The sequence below is a fragment of the Odontesthes bonariensis genome, chromosome 12 (genome assembly GCF_027942865.1).
Source record: "Odontesthes bonariensis isolate fOdoBon6 chromosome 12, fOdoBon6.hap1, whole genome shotgun sequence".
In the NCBI taxonomy this organism is placed as follows: domain Eukaryota; kingdom Metazoa; phylum Chordata; class Actinopteri; order Atheriniformes; family Atherinopsidae; genus Odontesthes; species Odontesthes bonariensis.
The window spans coordinates 13,673,415-13,697,542 of NC_134517.1; the positions used below are offsets into that span (position 1 = coordinate 13,673,415).

The window sequence follows — 24,128 nt, forward strand, 5'->3', positions numbered from 1 at the left end:
CTGATTGGCAAAACACTGAGCGAACCGAGGTAGGGGGATTTGGCCAGACTATGTGCGGAGCCAAAATCTTTGGGCGGAAGTACGTAGGATGGCGTCGCCAGGCTAAGTGCCAGACAGATCCAACATGACTTTATTGACGACTTTAATCAAACAAAGATTGGTGTGTTTCTGGGATGTAATTTAAGAAATATTCTACTACACATCAGCTATGTGTCACTGCTACAAATTAATGCCTCTAGAATGTAGTACCTAACACGTAACTTTTATAATATGAAATCACAGTAATCTTACCAGTTTGACTATTTTTGTATATCCCCAATACACACTCTCCTAATTCTGGTCAAATCCCGATACAAAGCATAAAAAACACTTCCAACCTTCTCTGTTTACATTTTTCCACTAAACTCACTGCCATGTTCCCAACAATTGTAAAAAGAAAGATTGATACATCTTCAACTGCATTCTTTTTAATTTTCAATCCTCTGAAGGATTGTACAGCAGGATTTCTGGAGTAGTCCTTTGTCTCCTAAAACATGGGCATGTCACCTTTTGACGTCATATATTAGGGCAGTCTTTAAGATATAAGATTCCCATTATGTCAGATTTATGTATTTATATCTATTCACAGCTGTCATGTTAAAAAAAAAAAAAAAATTAATGTTACAGATAATGTACCTGCATGCTGTATATTTAAGATCAAGACAGCACTCTAAGCACAAGCAGTGTGTGTTTGATGGTGTGTCATAGCATTGAAAATATAGCCTGGACCTATCCAAATCATTCCCTTCCCAATAATGGCACAAAAGACAGTTTTCAGTGTTGATTTGAGCAAATTAAGAGGGTATGTGACACATCTTCCTGTCCCAAACAATCTCTAACATTTCTGTAAAAATTTAAAGTGGTTTGGATCCCAAAATTTAAAAAAAAACACTCTCACAATGCAAGTATACACAAAAATGGCTCTAAATTAAAATATTTGACCATATGGAAACAGATGTCTTTTTTAAGATAGAAAACAAACAACTTACCCAGAAAAATGATCGTCTGCTTCCTTGCTGTCTTGACTGTTGAGCTTTCATGCTTGCGTGTTTCTTCGATGGCTTTATCCAAGGATCCCAAAGGCTTATGCAGGACCAAAATCATTGCATGGCACATGAAGGCCACGCAGATCAACACGATCATGTAGACGATGAAAGCCAATAGCAAACTGACCCTGTACATCACCCAGTGCTCCCTAAGATTGGTGCAGAAAGTCAGATTCTGGACGGGTGTGTCTTGTCGGAAGGGTATGTATCCCTCTGTGCCTGTAGCAATCAGCAGTGGCAGGGCTACGAGCAATGATGCCACCCAAGCAAATGTGATGAGGGCAGAGGTACGTTTTCCAACCAAGGCTTTGAAGCGGAAAGGGTGACAGATGGCAACATAGCGCTCAAAGCTAAGTGTGGCTACATTGAGGATGGTGGCATAACTGCAAGCCTCGAACAGGAAGTTGTAGATTTTGCAGGAAATGTTACCTGATGCAGACGTGAAGGGGAACCAGATAGCGCTGTAAAGCTCCACTGGCATGCCAATAAGGAGCACCAGTAGGTCAGAGCATGCAAGGCTCACCATGTGGTCGGTTACGTTCTTCTGCAAGTAACCATTACGCTTCAGCACTTGTGTTACTCTGATAGTGACTGAATTACCCACAATACCAGTCACCAGCACGAGACTATAGAGTATGGTCAGGAAGATTTTAACGGGGTAGTTTGGCTCAAGTTTACTCCAGTCTTTGTCTACTACTATTCCAGTTTCTTCACTCATGCTTGCAGAGTGGTGAGCCAAGATTTTCCAGGTATTGATCAGCTTATCAGCTCTGCTGGGCGCAGTCCCTGTGATTTGAGCCAAGATCCAGAGGTGAAAGCTTTTTCAAGATAACAACTTGTACTGAAGACTTCTCTTTGCATCGAATTTATCCTGATTCTCTGAGGAGTGTATCTCAGTAGATGGAAAATAAAAATCACAATAAGCATAAACGCTCAGTTGAAAATACTAGGACTCTTTTACACTTTCTGTTATGTTCTTCATACTCACTGTCGCAATGAATTAAAAAGTCAAGTGTGTGGTTCCAAGCCTACTTCACCTCCTCACAGTCCAGATGAATACATTAGATCCGTCACTGCCCTTACAAGTCCTTGTGCAGATTCAGTTGGTTTCATCTCAGTCTGACCAAAGTGTTAGCCAACATTTAAGTCACGTAAATTTCCTCCTCCCTCTGAAGAGGGCAGGGCAGTTAAACATTAAACACTTCCACAAGCAGTGAGCAGTGGGGCCTGGTTCCATTCCTTATCAGTACTAATGTGCCTTCTGTTTCAAATGCACATTTTACTTCTGAGACTACTAAGATGGTTAAAAATGTGTTGCAACAGACAAACTATTTAGAGTAAAAGCTTTATGGGTGAGATGTGTGAGATTTATAAGTAGATTTGTTTGGAGATTGTTTTCAAGATTAGATTAACAAAAAGTGAAACTCTGAGATCCTGAAAGTGACTCTGGTCTAAAGGTGCAATAATTCTGAATTGCTGTAGTGGAAGGTGTTACTTTTGTTCTGTTATTATTCCTGAAACACCAAATCCATTTTCATCATGATGTAGACATATTTGTGTTCTAATACGGACACAAAGGATACTGAAATCAAAAGGGTGTTTAAATGTCTATGCTATAAATCACGGAAATTATGTAACAACCAATCTACTTGATGGATAATCATTGGCTGTACTACTCACTAATGGTCACTTGCTAATAGTTTGAGCCATAGTTGAATTTACTATTCAGTTCATAGACTACCTATTTCAACATGAGTGACAGATGTTGGAATTACAGACTATATAAAATAGAAATACAAGCTCTGGGCACTTTTTCTTCCTCTTATGTTGACAGAAGGAAAAATAGATGCTACAGTGGCTTCCATTTCCATGTTAAGGTAATATAAGGTGTTGACTGGACCTGGATGGTTAGTGTGCTGTCTTAAAGGATAAGACCGTTTTTTTGACATTGGGCCCTTGATTTCACATTATAACATGATGTTCTACTCACCCCTGCTTGTTGTTGGTCATTTGGAGCTGTTCCGAAGATATTCGCGAGGCGTCTGGCTGCTCTCTTGAGATATTCGGCCATGAAACGGTTTCCTATGGGCAAGCTTATACAGGTACAAACTATGCTGTTTATAATTTATTAATTACTGTACACTAGCACTGATAACGTGGAGGTGCGTCGCTTACTTAAAAAAATCCGGGTTATTGTAATTTTGTTTTTTTTGTCGTAAAGTGGGTGTTACTGACGTCCTCGTCGTGCTACTGCCACAGACAGCCCACAGACCTGCTGCCTATTTATTCATTCGGCTAAAATTCAAAATTAGTAACCCGGATTTTTTTAAGTAAGCGACGCACCTCCACGTTATCAGTGCTAGTGTAGAGTAATTAATAAATTATAAACAGCATAGTTTGTGCCTGTATAAGCTTGCCCATAGGAAACCGTTTCATGGCGAATATCTCAAGAGAGCAGCCAGACGCCTCGCGAATATCTTCGGAACAGCTCCAAATTACCAACAACAAGCAGGGGTGAGTAGAACATCATGTTATAATGTGAAATCAAGGGCCCAATGTCAAAAAACCGGTCTTATCCTTTAAGTAGATATCACAGCATTGAAATATACATCTTTGACATAAAATCATAGTGGATATTACATGTTTTTTTTTATCAATAGTTTCACACTTTCAATATGCTTTTAAACTTACAATTTTTAGAAACATGGCTGGGAATGTTCACTTAAAGAAGAATGTTATCAACCAGATGGTGAGGCAGACAGTAGACATTAGTCTTTGATGATAAAGCAAACAGACGGGGAAGTTCCACAAACAGGAACTTGGCTGAAATAAACCAGACATGGCTGCGTAGGTGAGCATTAAGGTCACTAGAAGGCCTGCCTGAGATGTGTTCACATAACAAAAATGTCCTCATACGGATTTTCCTGAAGTTCAAAGATAACCAGTAATTTATATCAAATTCTGTAAACACTCAATGCTAATCATAAAAGCATACACTTCTCATGTCTAAAAAGCATTTTTTTTTTTTTAAAGCCTGTCTCCCTAAATGTTCCGGACAAATTTCTTTAACACAACAACACTAAGATGATGAAGATTGGTTGAATCTGATTCGACAAAAGCTTTGAGTACCCTCTGATAAGAGTATTGTCAGACACCATCTATTTGACCTCACTGTCAGCAATGCGTTCACTGTCAAAAGTCGAGGTTGATTATTCATTATGATACTTTGGCCTCTTAATTTATGACTTGAATTACCTGCTATTGTGTGCCAATAACTGTAGGCTATTACAAAGTATAAGACTAGAAACTTGTCGTAACTAAGTTATTAAGTGCTTGTGCTCAAGAGATTGCACAATAAAGTCACAGCAGAGTAAACTTGATAAGAGTTCAACTATGCTTATTGTTCACAAAGGCAGTAAGAGTTGGGCTTTAGACAGACAGATATTTGCCAATGTTTAGCCCAAACACAGCTGGTCATTGAACATTTGTTTGTAGTAATGATAGCAGTTAAATCATTAATCGCCATCACATCACATCACCATTTTTTCCGTTATCATAATCTCATATTTGAAATAATAAGTAACTCAAACTTGTTGTTTGGATTTATGTGATTTGGAGTTTTTTTTTTTTTATGTCCTGCTTTAATTTAAAATCAACACTTTCTCTGTAATAGTGTTTGAATTATTTACTTGTTCAATCACTTATACAGTGTTTGCCACATTGAATACTCATTATAAGACAAGGGCCAACAGCTGTTGTTGTATCTGAAATTCAAACTTGGATTTAATGCTGCTCCAATTATTTGCCTATAATTCCTAATTATTTCTGTTGCACTAACCACCAGAACATCTCCAACACTTATACTTTATGTTGCAGATGCAATTGGTGCTATTTTGATGGTGATGTATCCCTCCATAACACTGAAATAAAACATCAAAATAAAAACTTTACTATATATATCTGCACGTAACTCCGGAGGCTCAGTTTAGCCCTTTCTTTGGCACCAAAATTGTCTGTTTGGTAGCCAAGAATACAGGATTAATCAACCATACCCAAGTTCAGCATCTGCAGCAACACAAAGGTTGCCAACTAACTCCATGTACAACAGAACAACAACAAACACCTTGTGTTGAGTAGGAGGTTTCCTCTGAAATGCACCAATAAATCACTGCACAGCAAAGGCTGTATTTACCATTGGAACTACAATGCTTCCAAGCTGACCAGTTGCTTACTGGTATTAAGATTGTTGAAACCATTACATGGAATTAAAACAAGGCAGAGAAAAGCACCAGTGAACAAATCTAAGAACAGTACTGCTGAACTTTGATTGACGTGTGTTTTATGATTTGTTTTTGTTGTGTTTGGTTTTGGGGTCCTTTTTGCTCATAGTTATTGTGTAGTGGCTTCACTACATCATTGAGTTCCAAATACAAAATACTGAACACAAAAGAGTTTGGCTCATTGGCTCTCCCTGTCGTTGTGGGATGTAACACTATTTTTGTTAAAAACAGATCTCCTTCAGCAATGCACACGCAAAGCCATAGAAAATTGTTGTCATGCTGAAGAGGCTGACAAAGACACCATGAGAAGCGACCAAAAGCTGAGGCGACAATGTAGGTTAATGTTACAGGGCCTAAAAAGGAATAGGTCTACTTATTTCTATATACTGTGATAAACAATCACACTCAAAAAGTTTAAAATATTCTAGTTTTTCTGAAAGACAGTTTGGTTTTTCTGATTGAAATTTGTGATAGAAAAGTGTTTAAATGTGGCATATGTGGGAAATCAATACATGTACAACTAAATTGCATTGTATATATAATGCCATATAGAGAGAGATACCAGAGAAACACTTTTCCAATACTTTGGTGTTGACATTGCAAAAACAGACTTTTACTTGAAAAGAAGATTAAACTAAAGTGACTCATTGAGCCTTCATCTGCAAAGAAGAAACATTAATGATAAGGTTTAAACTTGTGTTTCAATCTCTGATATTCAACATAACACGGATGAACAAGCTCCAGTTTTAATGTTATGAATGCCCATTAGCTGTGAAAGAGAGCACTAAATTAAATAATGACTTAGCAAAGGAATCAACCGTTGCTTCAACCCCCTCTGACTTACAACCTACACAGAGCAGAGAGGGAAAAAGATTAATTATTTTCAATGTCATGTATCTGCACATCAGCAACTTTACCAACAGAGTCAAGGAAATACAACTCCAAACTAGAGCGTGAGTTAAACATGAGTTTAAAGCAACGACAAAGCTAAGTCTGCATCTGTCTTGCATTCTTTTTTTTTCTCTGAGTTCTCTCCAGTGAATAAAAAAAAAGTTTGTTTATTCTACTTGCCCTCTCTATTGCTCATATACTCTTTTTTTCCTCACTTCCTCAGATAGAATTTTATTGGGTCTCTTCACTGCATCTGCATCTTGTTATGGTGCTGGGCCCTGAACAAAACTTAGGAACTTTGGTGTCTCAGACCCAAGGTACTTCAGGGTAGTTTTAGACTCAGGAATGTACATGTTTACTGTCAGTGTACTATAAATCACGTCAGAAGCACGTAGTTTAAGATTCACATACTACTTGCTTTAATTAATTAAATGAAGTCATTTTAAAACACTATTGCCCTGATGACACATACTTCCCTGCAAAGCATTCCAGCCACCATTTCCCAGAGATCCTCACATAAATAATTACGGCTGAGATTGTCCTGTTTAGATACACATGCATGAGTCTTGGAGGAGTCAGATAGTGCTCAAAATCATTGAAACCACGATGGAGACAGGTCTATGCCTCCATTATTTATTTAATCCTTTCATGACGGGCACTTGAATCATAAAGGTCATCTCAATTCTACGTCCTCTCTAATTAGCATGAGGCAGACTGGATTCTCCATCAACCCACCAATCCTATAAGGTACAATGCATTATTTAAGTGGATATGAATGGGGGCTAGCTATGAAATGTTTAAAGTTTGAGTTGTTAAAAAAATGGTTTAAAAAAAAGCTCTTCTTATGGCCATGTCCTGAGTAGATGTTAAGTTGGGCTCACAGATCAGGAAACCTATCGTACCATGTATATTCTCAGTGCTCTGAGGGCTCCAATGAACATATAAGCTGAGACATGTCCAGTAACTACCACTATGGCACTACACTGTATTGAATGGGCTGTGAAGGACCACAGTTTCTGATAATCATAACTTTCTGGGCTAGTTTATTTATTTTCATTGAAGTGCAGTCATTAACCCCGCACAGCCGCACTGAGAGTGAGCTGGAAATATCAATGCCTTCCTGTGACACATCACGGTTGCTACACATTTCTGTAAAGAAAAAGTGAGCTGTACCAACTCTTGCTGACCCAAGTGCAGCATCCTCTCTGAAAATTAGCATAAGAAAAATTGTCCTGCTATCAATGTCAATGAAAGTTGTTAAGTGCCTATAATTACCGTAGTCATTTGAGGCAGAACTAAACTTTTTCCCATTACATTCAAAACCCAGATCTTTGCAAGTTTTTTTTGGTTACTGAAAAATGGGTTTTAGTGAATTTTTGGGTTCTTGTTTATCCCTCTGGCCCACAACCCCTGACAAAAATCGTCAGACATTCAGCTTTTTTATTTCTTTTTCAAAAACACATCTGTAGAACATATTTCAAATTGTATTTTTTTTTTCAGATAAAGCAGACATAAAAATGATTAAATCATCTTGTAATATAAATTTAGAAAACAAATACCAGCCCTTGTCTAAATATGTTAATAAATCTGCAGTTAAAAGTCCTGGCAGAGTTTAATAAGCTGTTGATATTTACAGCTTTACACTTCATCTCTTTTTGTCTTTTCCCAACTTCCTTCGATAGCCTTGTCCCGGGTCTCTCCACTGCATATGCTACTGTGTTGTTTGTATTACATTTTTTTCTTTTTCTATTCTAATTGTTTACGGCAAAAGTGCCTTCTTATCCAGTTGCCGTGGAAGACGTGGTACCCTACAGTAAAAATGTTGTGGTGCTGGGCTGGATACCAAAGCTGTGAACTGTGGTATCTCAGTCCCTGGGGTATGTGCCGGGCAGACCTGGATGCATGTGAAACAAAGGTCAGTGTACTTTAAAACATGTTAGAAGTGCCCCATTTTCTACTGTTGCTTTGGGCTATTGAATAAAAACATTAAATTCACATTTATTGTGTTTTTTTTATTCTTTTTTACAGAATAAGAAAGCTAAACTAACATCCTCTAAATATGGTTATTTCCTCATTTTTGTCAGAGGTTGAAACCATCGTTTACTCTGCAGGGCCAACTCTTCTAGGAAAAGTGCTTTCAAATTTCATATCTATTGATGCCACTGTGCTCAAAGCTAAAGAAAGGATTTTTTTTTTTTTTTAAATGCCCCCATTTTTGCATCTCTGAAGTTTTTCAAGAAGATTTACCGTGTTTTGTCATCTTCATTAAGGGAAGAGTCTGTAGGAGGATGATTTTCTTGTTCACTTGGCAAGATAAACAGTTTCTGCTGACGATCCAACCATCTGTTTAGTGCTTGGTACCTTGTGGTTCCAAGTTTTTCCACATTTTATAAGTCTTTAAGCTCATCTCCCCAACATGATAGCGCCAACATTGTGATGATAGATGATAGATGTTTTTGTTTGTTTTTTTTATCTTTATACATTTAATAAACACACTGAATACACCCTTTAACACAGAGCTTTAAAAAGATATGTTTTAATAGTGCACTGAAGTATGAAAACAGACTTGAAAAATAATAGCATTATTCAAGAGCTTAGATTGATAAAAGGGAAGTTACTGTCACTTCTTTTTGATTGTACATCTTCATTAATGGCTCTTAAAAACAAACCAAAAAAAAAAAAAAAAAATGCTCAGACAACAAAATTTAGATAAAGAACCTGAGAAAGAAAATGATCATATATATGATTCCACAAGCACCATTGATAAAATATGAAAACTAATTAACAATATGGGACAAAGGACATTTTGCTTCTTTAAAAATTAACCATAATTACAAAGCTTTTTCACCTGAAATCATGACAGAAGATAGGACAGATTGGCGAAAAACACAGTAAGTGCAATGAACCAAACTATTTTCTAAAATGCTCAACTTGCTAATTTAGTCTCAGCCTTTTATAACTTCTTATATTTCATACAGCCAGTTAATCATGAGTGCAATCAAAACTGTGACAATGCACCCAAATCTGATATTTAACAGGATGAGTGGAATAACATTGACATTTCACCTTCAACTGTAGTGTTTACATACTGGACTATACATCGGACACCGAGGCTGCGACCAGAAGTGCTTCTTGTCATCACATGAAACATCAAGCACAGCAAATAAACTTTTTTTTTTCTTAAGAAAAAGAAAACCAATCACAAACAACCAACATTATGTGCTATAATCTCCATTGTTAATAAAAGACAATATGAATAAAGTGAAACCAGCAGTAGTGATGATTTAAACATAAAAATAGTCTGAAAATATTTATGTAGTGGTCATTTCAGTTCACAAATAAAACATCAATACTATGATCATGTTTAATTGTGTACAGTATTTAAAAAAAAAAAAAAAAAAAGGTGACCATTGATTCAAGCAGAGGCCTGTTATTGCAGGAAGGCATTTCATAGCTTATAACAGAAGGTTTTCAAACAAATAAACAAAGATATTTGTATCACAGCTCATTGTCATTATTCAGCACTGATAGAGGAACAAGAGAAACAAAGAAAGTTATTGACAGGACTCAATACTTTCTTGCTCAGCTGTAGTCATTTAATTTTGTTATAGGCCAATGTCATATTTTTTAAGTTATTTTTTCTGATTGGTCCCTTGTGGGGGGGGGGGGGGGTGTTGGCTGAGAGATGTGAAATCAGTACAGTGTTTTAAAAGAAATGGAAAGTATCTCACAAGGTCCCTCTCCCAAGCAGCCCAAGCATGGTTCAATAAACTCACCATCACATATTCTGCCTTACTTATTACTGGTCATGAAAACAACAGTTATGTACACTAACTTATCACAAAAGGTGTATCACATGGATGATTTTAAACCAATAATTTCTGCTGATAAAGCACACAGAAAATTTGTGATGGTAAACATTTTTTTTTTTTTACATACTTTAAACAGTACTTAGGGTTTAGGGGTTGAAACTAATGCCAATGATGCACATATTCTCTTTGTATGAAAAAGCAGACGTAATACTTCTAAAGCAATTTTTTTCTATGTAAAGTATGGGTTTAACAGATTGTCATTTGTAATGATGTGCTGTATCTGCTTCAAAGATCCTTTAAAAACGAGCAGCAAGGCTTCAGACAATCAGATCAATGTCCAGAAATCCTCTCCGATAAACAGCTTAACATACACACATACTTCTCTGTTAGTGTTATGATCCGAGCTCAACGTGTACCATTTCATTTGGTACCAGCGCCTTGTACCATAAAGTTTCTTTACACTGAAAGTAAGTAAAAACTAAATCTCAGTCTTTGCTGGCAGCAATCCAAAAATTAAAACGGACAAAAAAAAAAAAATTCTGCAAAGTAGAGGGCTGGGGATGTGTCTCAAAACTGTTGTAAACAAATAAAATTAATAGGAGGCACTGGGGCAAGTACAATGTCACTGAAAACTTCCGGATTGTCAGCTCAGTGAGACCAACAGTGGCTGCCTTTGGAGACAGAAAGACACAGTGTGAAAAAAAGAGAAGAAAAACACATTTACATTGTCGACATGCGACATAAATTTGTACAGATAAGAATTGGAACATGCTTCTAGTTCTTAAGAGTTCCCCTCTGATTTAGCATTGAACTTCTTGCAACTTATGATGAATTGGAGATTTTTCAAACAAATCTTCTAAGTTTATATTTTCATTTAAATGAATGTTTTAAAATATTCAGATCAGTGCATTCTGATGTAAATAACACTGTACAGAGTCTGAACTTTTTCGGGAAAAAAAGTGAAACTATTGATTTATGTGGAAGTATAAGAGATATTCTTATTTTGCTGTGGGCTTTTTTTTTTTAATTATTATTATTGTCAAAACATTATCACAATGTTATTCAACAGCCACAAGTACAATGTGTGATAACTACTGTAAATCTGAGAAATTAACCCCTAGAAGAGATTTGGACTAGGTAGTAGTAGCTGTGAAACCCTTTCTTTTTTAATTCTACACCTCAATTTTTTTCTTATTTTCAAACTTGTCCTCTTCGATGAGAACCTTGACTAACTTTACACAGCTGCCTCTGAAGGTTTTAAACTCCATTACTGTACAAGCATGGCAGTGTTTGACTGTTGAAGAGAGGAGTATTATCCTGGCCGAGAGGATATTTATGGATGATTTTAATTTTAAAGAAACTAAAATAAAGACACTAGGACTTCATAAAGGACACTTGAATAAGAGCAAGCAGCTTGAGAAAGAACAGATACAAGATTGTCATCAGTTCCAACAGCTCGTGCAAAAAACTTACTGACTTATATATAGTGCAGGGAGTTGTCGCTTGGATTCCATAAAGGGATAGTTTGCCTCTTTTGACATGAAGCTGTATGACATCCCATACTAGCAATATCGTTTATGAACATTGAAGGGAAAGAAAATAGCGCCAAGCGATTGTGAGGTCTGACTTTTTCCTGGAGAACGATTTTGTGATGCAAATGTATTACTCTTTTGAATGCATATTGTTTTGAGAAGCAAAACGCTTTATGTTTTAAACCCCAGCCAACTAGCCAGACTACTTTCATCAATGCCAAAACGAGGCTAGAACTCGGCTCACAGTACGCAGCAGGGGGTAAGTCAGTGTTCATAAACGATAGTGCTAGTATGGGATGTCATACAGCTTCATGTCAAAAGAGGCGAACTATCCCTTTAAATGGTCATTGTCAAAATGTAACCTGGCAAATTCAGGTTTTCCTAGCAGAACATTGCATTGTAACAACAGTGTTGCTCACATTAGCGGTCAGTGGATTTAATGTTGTGGCTAATCACTGTAAATGATACAGTATAATGCTACAAGTCTGAAGCTACAGTCATTCATCTTGCATTGAATTCTATGAGCATATCCTGCTTTTTTCCCCTGATAATTCACATCATTTATTAAAATATCCAATGTAATTAAAAGGTAATTAAGAGACTCCAGCAAGTATGTGTAGAGCAAAGCAAAGATTATTCAAGGCATCAATACGTTACAAGTCTAGTGAATGGCCCTTTCCATTTACCATTTATCAAGAAAAAAGTGCCAAATAGCTTAAACCGAAATGCAATTTGAGATAAATTGGACTTTTGAATTTAGCAATCTTTCTTTTGGATACGGCAATGTGTGTACAAATGAACTTGCTCTACCATTTCCTCCTCCGTTAGACACTACATACCCAGGATATAGGCATTAGTCTGCACCATTTTCATTCTCCACTTGCTTCAGAATACCTCCCTACTCTGCTGGCAATTACCTTGTGAGACTGGGAGGCAGATGAAAAAAGTTTTTATTAAACTTACAAATGGTGATGAGACAAGTTATTTCACTAAGATGTAGACTTTGTGAAGTGGGTGGTCCACCTTCAGTCATCCTGTCATTCTCACAGTCTTATTTACAGCTTCAGTTAAAATTAGCATTCATTTGTTGTTCTGAAGACAATGTGGTGAAAAACCAAAATGATAAGCTGCAAGGGCTAAAATGCTTGGTAAAGCATTGGGGAGATAACTGTTGCAAAGTTTGTTAATGTGTAACTACAATTTAAACAATACCCAAGGTGAAAAGATTCATTGTTAACAAGTTAATTCTTATTTCTTCTGCAGCATTATTATTATTTTTTTTTTGTATGTTAGGTGTAACGTTTAACCAACCCACCTGATTTACTTAACTTCCATTTACACATACAGATCATGCATAAACAGCAGTCAACCACACACAAGCAAAGACCAGGAAAGGTTGAGTGATCACTTACATTTGGTTTGACTGTTGGATGATGAACAGAAGCTTCCTTCACTGGGGGAAACTGTGTGTAGTGGAATAAGGCTTTCACACTGCTCACTGTCTTCTGGTAGTCTGCGGGAAGGGAGTGGGCTGTCATTCGTCATCGTAGCCATCACCTTGACAACCATCATTATTCTAATCATCCTTCACTAAGCAGGAGCTAACAGTCGCAGAGGAATGGAGCGAGTAACTGCTGCAGAGAGGTTAGTCAGTCAAACATGCGCAACTGATTACAGAGTTAACTTAACTGGGAGCAACTAAATGAAGTCCATTATCCTTGTGAGAATGTCAGAGAAGAAAAGACTAAATATGTGTCTGAGTAATGGTCAATTTCCTTCTGATGGCGCCCATATTATAATACAAGAAAACTGTAATTAATTTCATTTTCAACCCCTAAAAGCTTTAAGTTTTGAAGAGAACGGGCTGAAAGCCATTTGAAAATTTATATTTTAAATCAACAGCTCACTTCCTGCACAGACTTCAATGAACTCTCATACAGCCTGGACTCAACTGTATGTGCATGCATGTACAGAGGTATATTCTCATTGGTTTGACTAAATAACACAGAATTTTCAGACCGTTACACATGCGTGTCCATTTCCATGCTTTTCTGCAGTTGCATCACAAATACCATAGCAACCACTTTTGATGTCATCAAAAGGATCACTGGAACATGATCGTACACAACTACTGGCTAACTACGACTAATAAAAAAATGACTTTTGTACAGATTAATTTGCATTATTAGTAAAATAAGACTCACTTGACTTAAAGTCACAGATAAAATTACAAGCAGGTTTTGAGTTTTGATGGTGTGTGGGTCAATCTCCAACATGCCAGATGAAACTTTCTTAAACAGAAGACACAAACTGTTGCCTTTCTGTTTGTGTTCCTGTCACTGATCATTTTCACTTTTTAGATCATTCGGAGATTTATGATACAGGCATTGGCTGATTGGCATTGCAGCAGCGGTGACATAAATGCTGAAGAAACAAGTTTGTGATGCAGCTGATGGCCATAAAAAAAAAAACAACAAAAAAAACAGCCAAATTTGTCATCTCTGCCAGCCGTTTTCATAGAATCTGGAAATGGAATCAGTGGCTAGTTGTAAGAAAGAAAATCTAAAAGTACCGTGCTTGGTAAAATATTAAAGTCTGTTCGGCCTGTTTCTGAGCCAAAATAAATACTGACTAAAACTGAAACAGATTGTTGAGTCAGTTACAATCAAACGATGTGTACCTCTGAATGCGATGTTTCCTGCAAATAAAAGCATATACCCTCCTCAGCCCCACCAGGACGGGGTCCCAGTTGTTGTAGTGGCATAACAGGGCGGCAATGAAGAAGGAAAGGAAGACAGGCACTGCCCCAGCAAAAAATAACCACGAGAAGCGCACCTGTCACACAGAAATGATTGAAATTACAACTACAGTCAATAACTGATTTAAGATTTGGTAATCTAGTTTAGATCCATTTTCAGTTTGGACAAATTATTGGCCATCTTTTTTTTCTTTTCCTTTTTTTTTTTTTTACAGATGTTCAAATTACAAAATTCTAATTGAAAACCAATAAGAATCCATTTTGTTTCACTGCTCAATTACAAAATATGAAAAATTAAAAATTATCCAAACTTTTCCTTTTATTCACGTTCTCATCCAAATCAGTTTCTCTTCAGCTTGGTTACATAAAGACATCTTCAACAATCTTATTTTAAACAGACTCTGATTGAAACTAGATACGGAGGGAAACTTACTTTCTGCATGCAAATATCTGCTATAATGGACAGAGGGATAGTGAGGCTCAATGCTAAAGTCCCGATAAGAGATGACGTGAGGAAACAGCCCCTAAGGACAAAAGCAAACATCAGTTCCAGAATCCCATGTTTTAGAAACAATATATTATCAAAAATGCATTTTACTCAAAAATGTGGAAAATTCAGCACAGAAAACTTTTCAATAAGATTATCAAATGTTCTTGTAACGACTTGAACTGTGGTCATTTGGTGTCAAAATTGTGACTTCATTAAATCACATATCAGCTGCTCACCAGAGCCAGAGGAACTCTGAGAGAACTGTTCCGATGAGGCCATTTATGAGGATGTACGTCCACACCAGCTGGCTGGGAAGCTCAAAGGCCTCAAAGCCCGTGTAGTGAAGTAGGAGGAAGCCAGGCCACAACAGTAGCAGGTTGAACAGACCCACAAACCCTGAGAGATAAATAGCAGTCTCAGTTTGGATAACTTTGTGGAGTCAAAATTCTAATTTATCATTTTTCTCTGGCCACCGATGGTGTTGGTACATAGAAACAGAATGACAAAAAAACTATTAAAACATTGGCCTGATCTTGATCTTAAAACAAACTTAACTGAGCAATAACTTACCAAAGAACATTGGAATGTCAAGCTTGTCCTCCCGATCCACTCGTCTCTTGATCATCACAATGTAGACAGCGTATAGCATTGCCCCAGCCAGTGACCACAGAGAACCTTGAGAAAAATTTCACTTTTTACCCTTGGAGGGAAAGTTTCAAAGTGTATTAATTTTACAGTAATAGGCAAGAGCCCAACATAAATGTTAACTTCACAGTGGAGGAATAAAATAAAAGAAGGCCATATCCATGGTTACCTATAACACCTTTCTCATCAGGACTGTCCATGCTGGAGAGACTCACAAGCGCGACACCACCCATGCTAAAATAAATTATGTTTAGAAGTAAACAAGAGTTTTTAAAGAGCTGAACCAATTTGTTTGGAGAACTGAATTGCTCTGCCCAGAAAAAAATACACTAAAAGATACAGTATAACTCATAGTATTCATATATTCAACAGTGCAATAAAGTTGGAGTGGAATCACACAATATTACTTTACTTCTAGTGACTTTGTGTGATCAGTTCACAACACATGACAATTTGAGTAAATGTAGGAAGTCAGCAGATCATTTCTTGTTGTGGCCTCCTACTTCACTACATGGGCATAGAGAAGAAACTGCAGTGGCACTTCGTCAAATGATGGAAACACTGAAGCTTTTCAGCAATTTGTGTTAAAAAAAAAAAAAGTTTGAATACTCATTACTGCCACCTGCTGATTCGAAGAGCTTTGAAATTTACCAAAATATGCTCCACTGTGCACCTGTAATTTAGCTTTGGAAAATAAAAAAATTCATGAAAAGTCCATCCAATGTTTATTCTTTCTTTCTTATTGTCTGTCTTTTATGGTTTTTTTTTTTCTTGCTTAAGTCTAAAAAGTAAAAAAAAAAAAAGTAAATAAAAAAATCTAACATTAGTAAAAATACTGTATAATTAGAAATGTTGTCATGCAGGCCAAAATCTTGTTTCTGCAACTTGCACCATCTTATCTACTACCACTAAACAACCCACACATGGCTCTAAATAAATATGGCCACTACAAAGAGCTCGAGCCTTGGGCTGCGCACTGGACAGGTCGCCAGTCTATCACAGGGCTACTCACAGACAAACGAGACAAACAACCACGCTCACATTCACTCGCAGGGTCAATTTAGAATCACCAATTAACCTAGCATGTATGTTTTTGGATGGTGGGAGGAAATTGGAGTGCCGAGAGAGAATGCGTGCATACACAGAGAGAACATGCAAATTCCACACAAAAAGGCCCCAAATAGAGATTCAAACCAGGAACCCTCTAGCTGTGAGATGACCATGCAGCCCAGCATCCAACCAAATGTTAAAAATATTTCTTTAATAGTATGATGGCAGCAGAAGTGTTTGACAGAGAAGATGACTTCTTGGACATAAAATGTCAGTTTTAATATGTATAGTATACAGCTGCCACAGGCATGTTATGTGATGACTGCTAACATAATCCGTCATCATTCACCGCCCGTGAAGAGTGTGCTTTAATTTCCACTACAGTTCATTTACCCGTCAGTGGCTTTTATGTTATGGCTGATCAGTGTAAAAGCTGCTAAGAGACTGCTGTTTGTTTGTTTCTTTGTTTGTTTGCAAAAACTCCTCACCCAAATTTCATAACTCTGAGTGAAGAGTTGGAGAACAGAAGCACGCATTACATGTTACACATGCATATTTGGATGTACTCTAAAAACTTTTGTGAGCAGTTTTCTATATTCTAAGGAGCAGACTAGCAATTTCCCCATGTTTCCAGCTTTTGTACTTATCTAAGTCAAAGTCAAACTAATCCATTAATATTCCTCAAATTAACACATTGCAAAAATATTTAGGCTTTACGGAAAAGCTGCTGCTGATAAGATATACTGGTCTATACCAAACACAAGGGAAATACCCCAGTTCTATAATACAGAAAGCATTAAAAGACTTTGATTTGATTTAATTTGTAAATCAATGCATATTCAAAGCAGCTATTCTGCTCAGCGATAAAGGAATGGTCACTTTGGGAAAAAAAATGACATCAGTATGACAGAGTTAGAGTGTAATCAGTATGATGAGTTTACTCAACAGGAAAAATTCTGTATATGGTAGACCCACATACGGGGGGGTTATTCAGAGGAAAGAATTGAACAACCATCATGCAGGGAGGTCAACACCGACTGAGATCCTCTTAATTAAAGAATATGTCATCAAAAATGTTTAACTCTCAAATTTCAACTTCCCACAACTTTTCCAGATAGAAAAAAAAAAAAAAACAGAAATACAAATGTAAAAAACAAACTCTTAGCATGTTCTTCTCAACTCAAGCACCCCCACTATCATTCACATACCTCAGAGCCACAGCTAACAGTTTCGACAGGGTGAAACGGTCGCTGCTGTTACTGGGAAAGATGGCTGCTAAGATGAGCGTAAAGAGGCCTGTAAAGAGAACACAGCTCAATCAAAAAAACTTAGTCTCAAAGAAGACAATTATTTTTATGGAATGTTTGACCGCTAAAACTCCCAAATCAAGACGAATTCGGCCATTTCCTTTATCAAAGTCTTGGTATATCAGTCCTGCCTTTACATTTTACCTACTGTCAAGAAATCTACAGAGATGGAGAAAGAAAAGAGAGTCACCTGAAGTGGATGACAGAATGTTGACTATGGCAACCTGCGTATCAGACAGGGCTTCCTGGTAGGACAGGTTAGCCAGGAACCACTGAAAGACAAGTAACAACATGACATTTGAATTCAGATCACTGATCAACATCTCAAGCCCCAGCCAATAGATCTGTGCATCCCCAATTAAAAATGTGAAAAAAACAGCATATCTAATAAATCAAGAAATCTGTGTGTGTGTGTGTGTGTGTGTCTGTCTGTCTGTCTGTCTGCTCTTCATCCATCTATACAATCATTTCTTTCATCTACAGCTACTGAAACTCAGTGGATGTATACTGCAGTGTTGAGTTGCATAGTTTTCCTGTTCTAAGTCAGGCTTAGGAGATTAGCCTAGGATCCTAGGTCAGCCTTGTTGTTGACAACATCATTAAAGGCACTGTCAAAGAATCCCCAATTAACCTAACATGCACGTTTTTAGGCTGTGGGAGGAAGCCAGAGTACCTGGAGAGAAGCGCCACATGTATGGTGAGAACTTTCAAACTCAACACGGCTGGGTTTTGAGCCAGAAACCCTCTATGAGGCAACATGTTTTTAGCCTGTTTTTTTGTTTCATCATGTAACCAACCACTTTACCTGATTTATTTAACTTTTTTCCCATGGAGAAAATAAACAAATAAGACATGAAGCTTTCAAATGTAAAATTTTTCTTCTACAACAATTTGTATTTGCCAGGATTTTGCTTCTCTTGTCATTCTCTTGCCATTGTCCACCATGAGCCCACACTGTAATGTGAAACTGCATTTACTGACACTGATCACACTGTAAAAACAGTGAATATTCAGTTCTCACTATGAAGTTTCCAAGGCTGTTTCAGCTAGCTGAAAACCTCAGAGTGCAATCTCCAACTATTAATATTTTTGGATATTACTACAGAATCTATAAGAAAACGGATATCTGTGATCCAAAATACAGCTGTTATAAGGTTCTGGTTGTTACAAAAGTACAATTATTTCTTAAATTCAGGTCACATAACTTCATGTTCATAATTTGATACAGCATTTTAAACCCCACAGCTGATATTCCAGTTGCATATGACTCACCACAAAGCAGAAGAAGAAGCTGATTTTGGCCACATCAGTGATGGTTAGTTTTCCCACCGTGCGCAACATGGCCTCTTGGTCCTTAGCAGCTGGGTAGGACATGCGAGACAGCTTGGCCTCCAGAGCTTGAGTAGAGGGCAGCTGACGCACCTCCATGATATTGCTAAAACGGACGCGATGTTTTTTGGAAGCTGGGAGGTAGGAATGAAGAGAAGGGTGAATGAATGGAGCGCTGGAGCCTGTCCCAGCTGTCATTGGGTGAGAACAACCATGCACACTCACTCTCAGGGTCAGTTTAGAGAAACCAATTAACCTAATCTAACACCAGAGGAAGCCGGAGTACCCGAAAAGAATCTGCTCATACACAGGGAGAACATGCGATTTCACACAGAAAGGCCCCAGACAGGATTTAAACCTATTGCTGTGGGGCAACAGTACTACCGACCACACCAAAGTCCAGCCCACAATCCCATTGTATGATGTTATTAGGCTGTGATGTATGACTGGACTGAACAAATGGATCACTTCTTAATCCAAGTGCCAATGCTTGAATTCCACTGGAAACTCCAAAAAACTCATTTTACTGTGTCTCTTGAAGCACACCGTCAACCAGAGACTGAGGTTACTCACATCTTTCTTGATGGAAAGCCAAAGTTACAACACAGTTTAACTGATCTGTGAAAAAGTGCTAAAATAATCTTCTATAATTTTGTTGTAGGAATAAAAAGGAGACAGAAAGGAGAGAAGAGAAGGAATTGGTTCTGTAGACAATCATGTCTGAGCATTTTCATGGCTCATCACTGCCCTCTGCTGTTACAAAGTGATGAAATCTCTGTGTGAGCCTCAGCAACGTAACTTACACACATTTACAATCTTAATACAAGATAATAAACATGCATCATGTAGCTTCCTTTAAAACAAAAAAAGATTAGCTTAATACTCACAAGATTCACAGTCTCCGATTAAACGCTCAGAGTGCTCGGTGGGCACATCCTGAAACTTCACTGGCACATACAGCGGTTCGCTCTGTACAAACATGACAGGGTTTCAGCCCAGTAAGAGGTATAGCTTACAATGCACTGCACCCGGGACATGAAAATTACGTACCAAACAGTTGTTCACAGTGGTTTCAGTGGTGCAAGGAGCAAAGTAGGCCTCAGCATCAGCAAACTGCAGAAGGGAGCAATTCAAACCAACTCTCAGAATAAAACCCAGAATTCATCCCAAAGCTTTGTGTTCACAGCGAATTAATTCCTGGGAGTTGTTCATAGTTTCATCAATGTTGTTGTATTCTGACCCATATTTAAAAAAAATTAAATTAAAGAAAAAATTAGGTTGTACAGTAAAAACAACAAGATTGTTCTACCAATGTGTGTTTAGATATTCAATATCAAAACGTTTAGATTTAACTGCAGGTGTAGCTAAAGAAAAACAAAATTAGTTCCCATGTTAGAGAGATTGGTTTGAAATCCTGTAGCAACATTTTAAAACCTTCTTTTTTTTCAATGTAGAAGTCTGCGATGAGATTAAAAAAAGAAAAACAGAAATACATTTCTCAGCAGCTGTGAGGTAAAAGTGTTTAGACTACTTACAAATGCAGAGCGCCGGCGTTTCAGAGTGCCTGTACACTGCTGCCTCCAGGGCCGCCACAGGAGGAAACCCAGCAAATACAGCACAAACATGGACGTCTTGGTGAATGTGCTGAAGAAGGGTTTGTTGTACTCCTGTTGCTTAAAAATATACTGTGGGGAGAAACAAAAGTAAAAAGCCATCAGGAAAATCATTTTATTGACAAGGAAACAAGATTTGGATTCACAGGCTTCCACTCCGAGTATTATATGAGATTTTTTTTGTAACACTGCTAACCAAGCAAAACACCATAGAGGCCAGATTGGTGGAATGCTGCCTTGATGGCTGTCCATCTGTAAGGTTCTCCCATCTCCACAAAAGAAATGGGAACAAAAAATAAGCAAGTCCAGTTTAGGATGAGTCTGAATATGAATAAGATATAAAAAACTTCAGGCAGCACTGTAAAGATGAATGCATCAAGTTAACACAATGACATCCCACAGCATCTCCAACCATTGTGATTAGTGGAAACACCAGTGCCCCCTCTCTCTTTCTGTCAGTCAGTCAGTGCAGTTACCTGCACATTTCATGTATAGGAGTTATATTTGGTTACAGTTTGACTTGCCAATTTCATTGGACCACTGTCCTTGTATGCATATCCATGCGTGGGAGCAAAATCAAGTTATCGGCCGACACCGTAGACTGTGGGAAAAAACTTTCAAGGCATTCTGCTGCCACTACTTTTTCTATGAAAGACTATCATACTTTAAAAATATAGCCACATTCACTTACTAGGTGCTGTCTTTAAGTTACTTGAAGGCTGATTTTAGGATTTTATAAGACCAGAGCGACAGTCTGGAGATGCACGACTGTGATTTTACACATAATTTTAAAATTATAATTTTCTGTCACAATTTCTGACATGCTTTGCCGTCTGAAAAAGTAGAAAATATGTCAATCTGAGCAGCTTTATTGGGAATTCAGCTGTAGTTACGTACACTTACGCTTAACTGTTTACACAAAAAGAACTTCGCTGTAGTTGAGTGTATACATCCAGGCCTGATATGAATCCCGATAAAATTATCTGGGTGTTTTAGTTCGGTTTTGTGAAGCTCAGTTTTGAACCATTTCACCTTGACTAACATGTTCATACGCATTTTAAAAGTCTCGTATTGACTGGACTGACATCATTTGTTTTTTTAAGGGTCATGTAAAAAATGCTCAGAAGCATCATCTTGACCCACGTTGCAGCAGCAGGTGTGAAAACTGACTGACAGTGACAAAGTCCTTACTGTGGTTAGCTCAGAAGAGGCGACCCAGATAACATCCACCAGCAGGAGTATCACCACCCCCAGAGCCATCCGCCTCCGCTGTGCTGCAGAGCTGCCCTGAGAGCTCATCCGGTTCATGATGAATACCCACTCCATTGGGACGCTGAGGATACATTTTTATACAAACATGTTACTTATAAGTCTATTAATCATTCATTCACATAACCTTTAGAAATGATAATAGCCATTCATTTGAAAGGAATACGAGAAATTAATCAAGAGCATAAATGAAAAAAACATACACGTCTGTTTGCATGGATATAAATTGCACATGGCAGATATGGTGTGCCCACAGCAGAGGACAGGTGTGAGTTGACGTCATTAAAATCAAAGGGTGCCAGCCTCATCATTTAGTCAGTCAACTCTTTTCAACGGCGGTAAACAATGGTGGAACTGACATTTTTATCTGCGTCACTCAGCTGTTTTCATTCAGGTGAATTAAGACGATCATAATGAGGCAGTTCTTTGTATAGCATGGACAACAAGTGCTTTGCATAGAACATAAAAGCATTAAAAACTCAGTTTTGAGTTGTTGTTTTTTTTAAAGAAATAAATCAAAGAGAGGTCAAAAGTACAGTGAAAGTTAATCATCAAAGCACTGCCATGATCATTTCAAATAATTGGGGTTACACTCTACTATTAATTATGATAGAGCTACTGCCACCTAAATGGACACTGAGTCAATTGTATAATTGTTAATTGCATTGATTAACAGATGCTAAATATTTTTTCAATTCATATTATTTGTAAATCATATATTTGCATTTCAGAGCAATGAGTAACCTCACAACTTTGTTAAGATAATATTCAGTGCAGTTCTATTTAGAATGACATCAGTAAGCTCTTTTTAGGCAAGGGGGTTGGAGAAAACAGTCACTGCAACTCTAAGAGGCAGTTTGCTATTCAAGAACAACTCGGTAGAGACCACACTTGGGGTGAGCAACAAAAAAAAGTTAAAGGTGATACATCAGTCTGAACTGTCATCCCTGTTCTTTCCATATTTCACCTCTACTTCTCTGTGTAACTCGGTGTGTGATTCAAGACCACCGCATCACAGTTGAAAGAAATGCCATCAAAATCAAAGAGAAAACGAAAAACTATTAAAAACAATTGTGGAACTTTCACCGCTGAACTAAAAGCGAGCTATCGTGTTCACGTTTGACTCACCTAAGCGTCACATCCAACTGGTAATGGTCTTCGTGCCAGTTAACTGGCTACACGTCAGCTGTCACTAAAGCGTTGCAGTGTGCATTTATTGTAACAAAGAGCCAGACTGTACATGGCCGCCTCGGTTAACAGGATGTTTCACTATCAGAAACAATAAGCTACAGATAAATCTCGTAAATGTTTCAGGTGTGAAAAAAAAAAAAAAAAACAACAAAAAAAAAAAGCTTCCTCAAACTCCGTAAAACCAGCGCAAAATAGATTTACAGTCTGGAGTTCAGCAAATGGCGTTATGGTGCCGATTGTGCCTGAAATTGACGTCTACTTTAGTTCACTGACAAGGTGAGGATTCAAGTCCACATAATTGATCCAGTTAACGTTGCCTGTAGCATCTACATAGTACGTTAAGATGTCTGTTTACCAAGCTAAGTGCTAACAAGCTTGATTGAGCATAGTGGTCCAGCGCTTATATAAAAGAGCTCTTTTTACCTGACTGCGTGAGGTGCTCATTCAATGTGTTCCATGCTTTGAGTGCCATATAATATTTTCGAGAAATATTCCCAAAAAATGACTGTTTAAACGAGGAATGGTTGTAAACATTAGCACAACCTCCCCTCTTCATTATCGTCAGGTGACATCACTTATGCTGCAAAGACCTCTGGGATATGGAGTCTCATAAACTGTACTTTGCCACAGAAATGCTTTTCCCTCCCCTGGCTGACCGTTCTGATCTGACCCTTTCTAAAGATCCTAAATTGAAGCCCTCGTTGAACTTATTAGTTTAACTAAAAGGAGTGCAAGACAAATGCTGATTCTCTGTAAGACTTAGTCTAAATTACTGTTACTAACTACTATTGCCCTCGAAAGGTTATCAGTAGGGTGACTCGAGACGTTTGCACAACAATATATATTATTACACTGTACAATATCTGAAGCATTTGT

The 24,128-nt window shown here is 37.7% G+C and overlaps 2 protein-coding genes across 5 annotated transcripts in view; both read right to left on the reverse strand.

Annotated features, from left to right (window-relative positions):
• The window catches only part of gpr39 (G protein-coupled receptor 39), a 42,165-nt gene extending 40,362 nt beyond the window's left edge, over positions 1 to 1,803 (reverse strand). Inside the window, exon 1 of the mRNA XM_075479156.1 lies at positions 1,029 to 1,803. Within this exon, the coding sequence (XP_075335271.1) occupies positions 1,029 to 1,803 (775 nt within the window). The remainder of the gene's footprint in view (positions 1 to 1,028) is intronic.
• A 6,943-nt stretch (positions 1,804 to 8,746) lies between these two features.
• Positions 8,747 to 23,837, reverse strand: LOC142396429 (solute carrier family 35 member F5-like). Of its 4 annotated transcripts, none has more exons than XM_075479161.1 (16): positions 23,676 to 23,837; positions 21,984 to 22,125; positions 20,715 to 20,864; positions 20,230 to 20,292; positions 20,067 to 20,148; positions 19,123 to 19,313; positions 18,041 to 18,122; positions 17,752 to 17,839; positions 15,663 to 15,727; positions 15,419 to 15,523; positions 15,085 to 15,244; positions 14,792 to 14,882; positions 14,281 to 14,435; positions 13,013 to 13,113; positions 12,440 to 12,526; positions 8,747 to 10,735 (listed from the first exon to the last, which is right to left on the reverse strand). In XM_075479161.1, exons 2-15 carry the CDS (start codon positions 22,116 to 22,118, stop codon positions 12,486 to 12,488), a joined length of 1,509 nt encoding a protein of 502 aa, XP_075335276.1. In that variant the 5' UTR covers positions 22,119 to 22,125; positions 23,676 to 23,837; the 3' UTR covers positions 8,747 to 10,735; positions 12,440 to 12,485. The 4 variants fall into 4 exon arrangements, with proteins under 4 accessions (XP_075335276.1, XP_075335274.1, XP_075335275.1 ...); XM_075479159.1 differs by having other exon boundaries at positions 8,747 to 10,739; XM_075479160.1 differs by having other exon boundaries at positions 8,747 to 10,739; positions 23,190 to 23,837.
• Between the last annotated feature and the right edge of the window lie 291 nt (positions 23,838 to 24,128).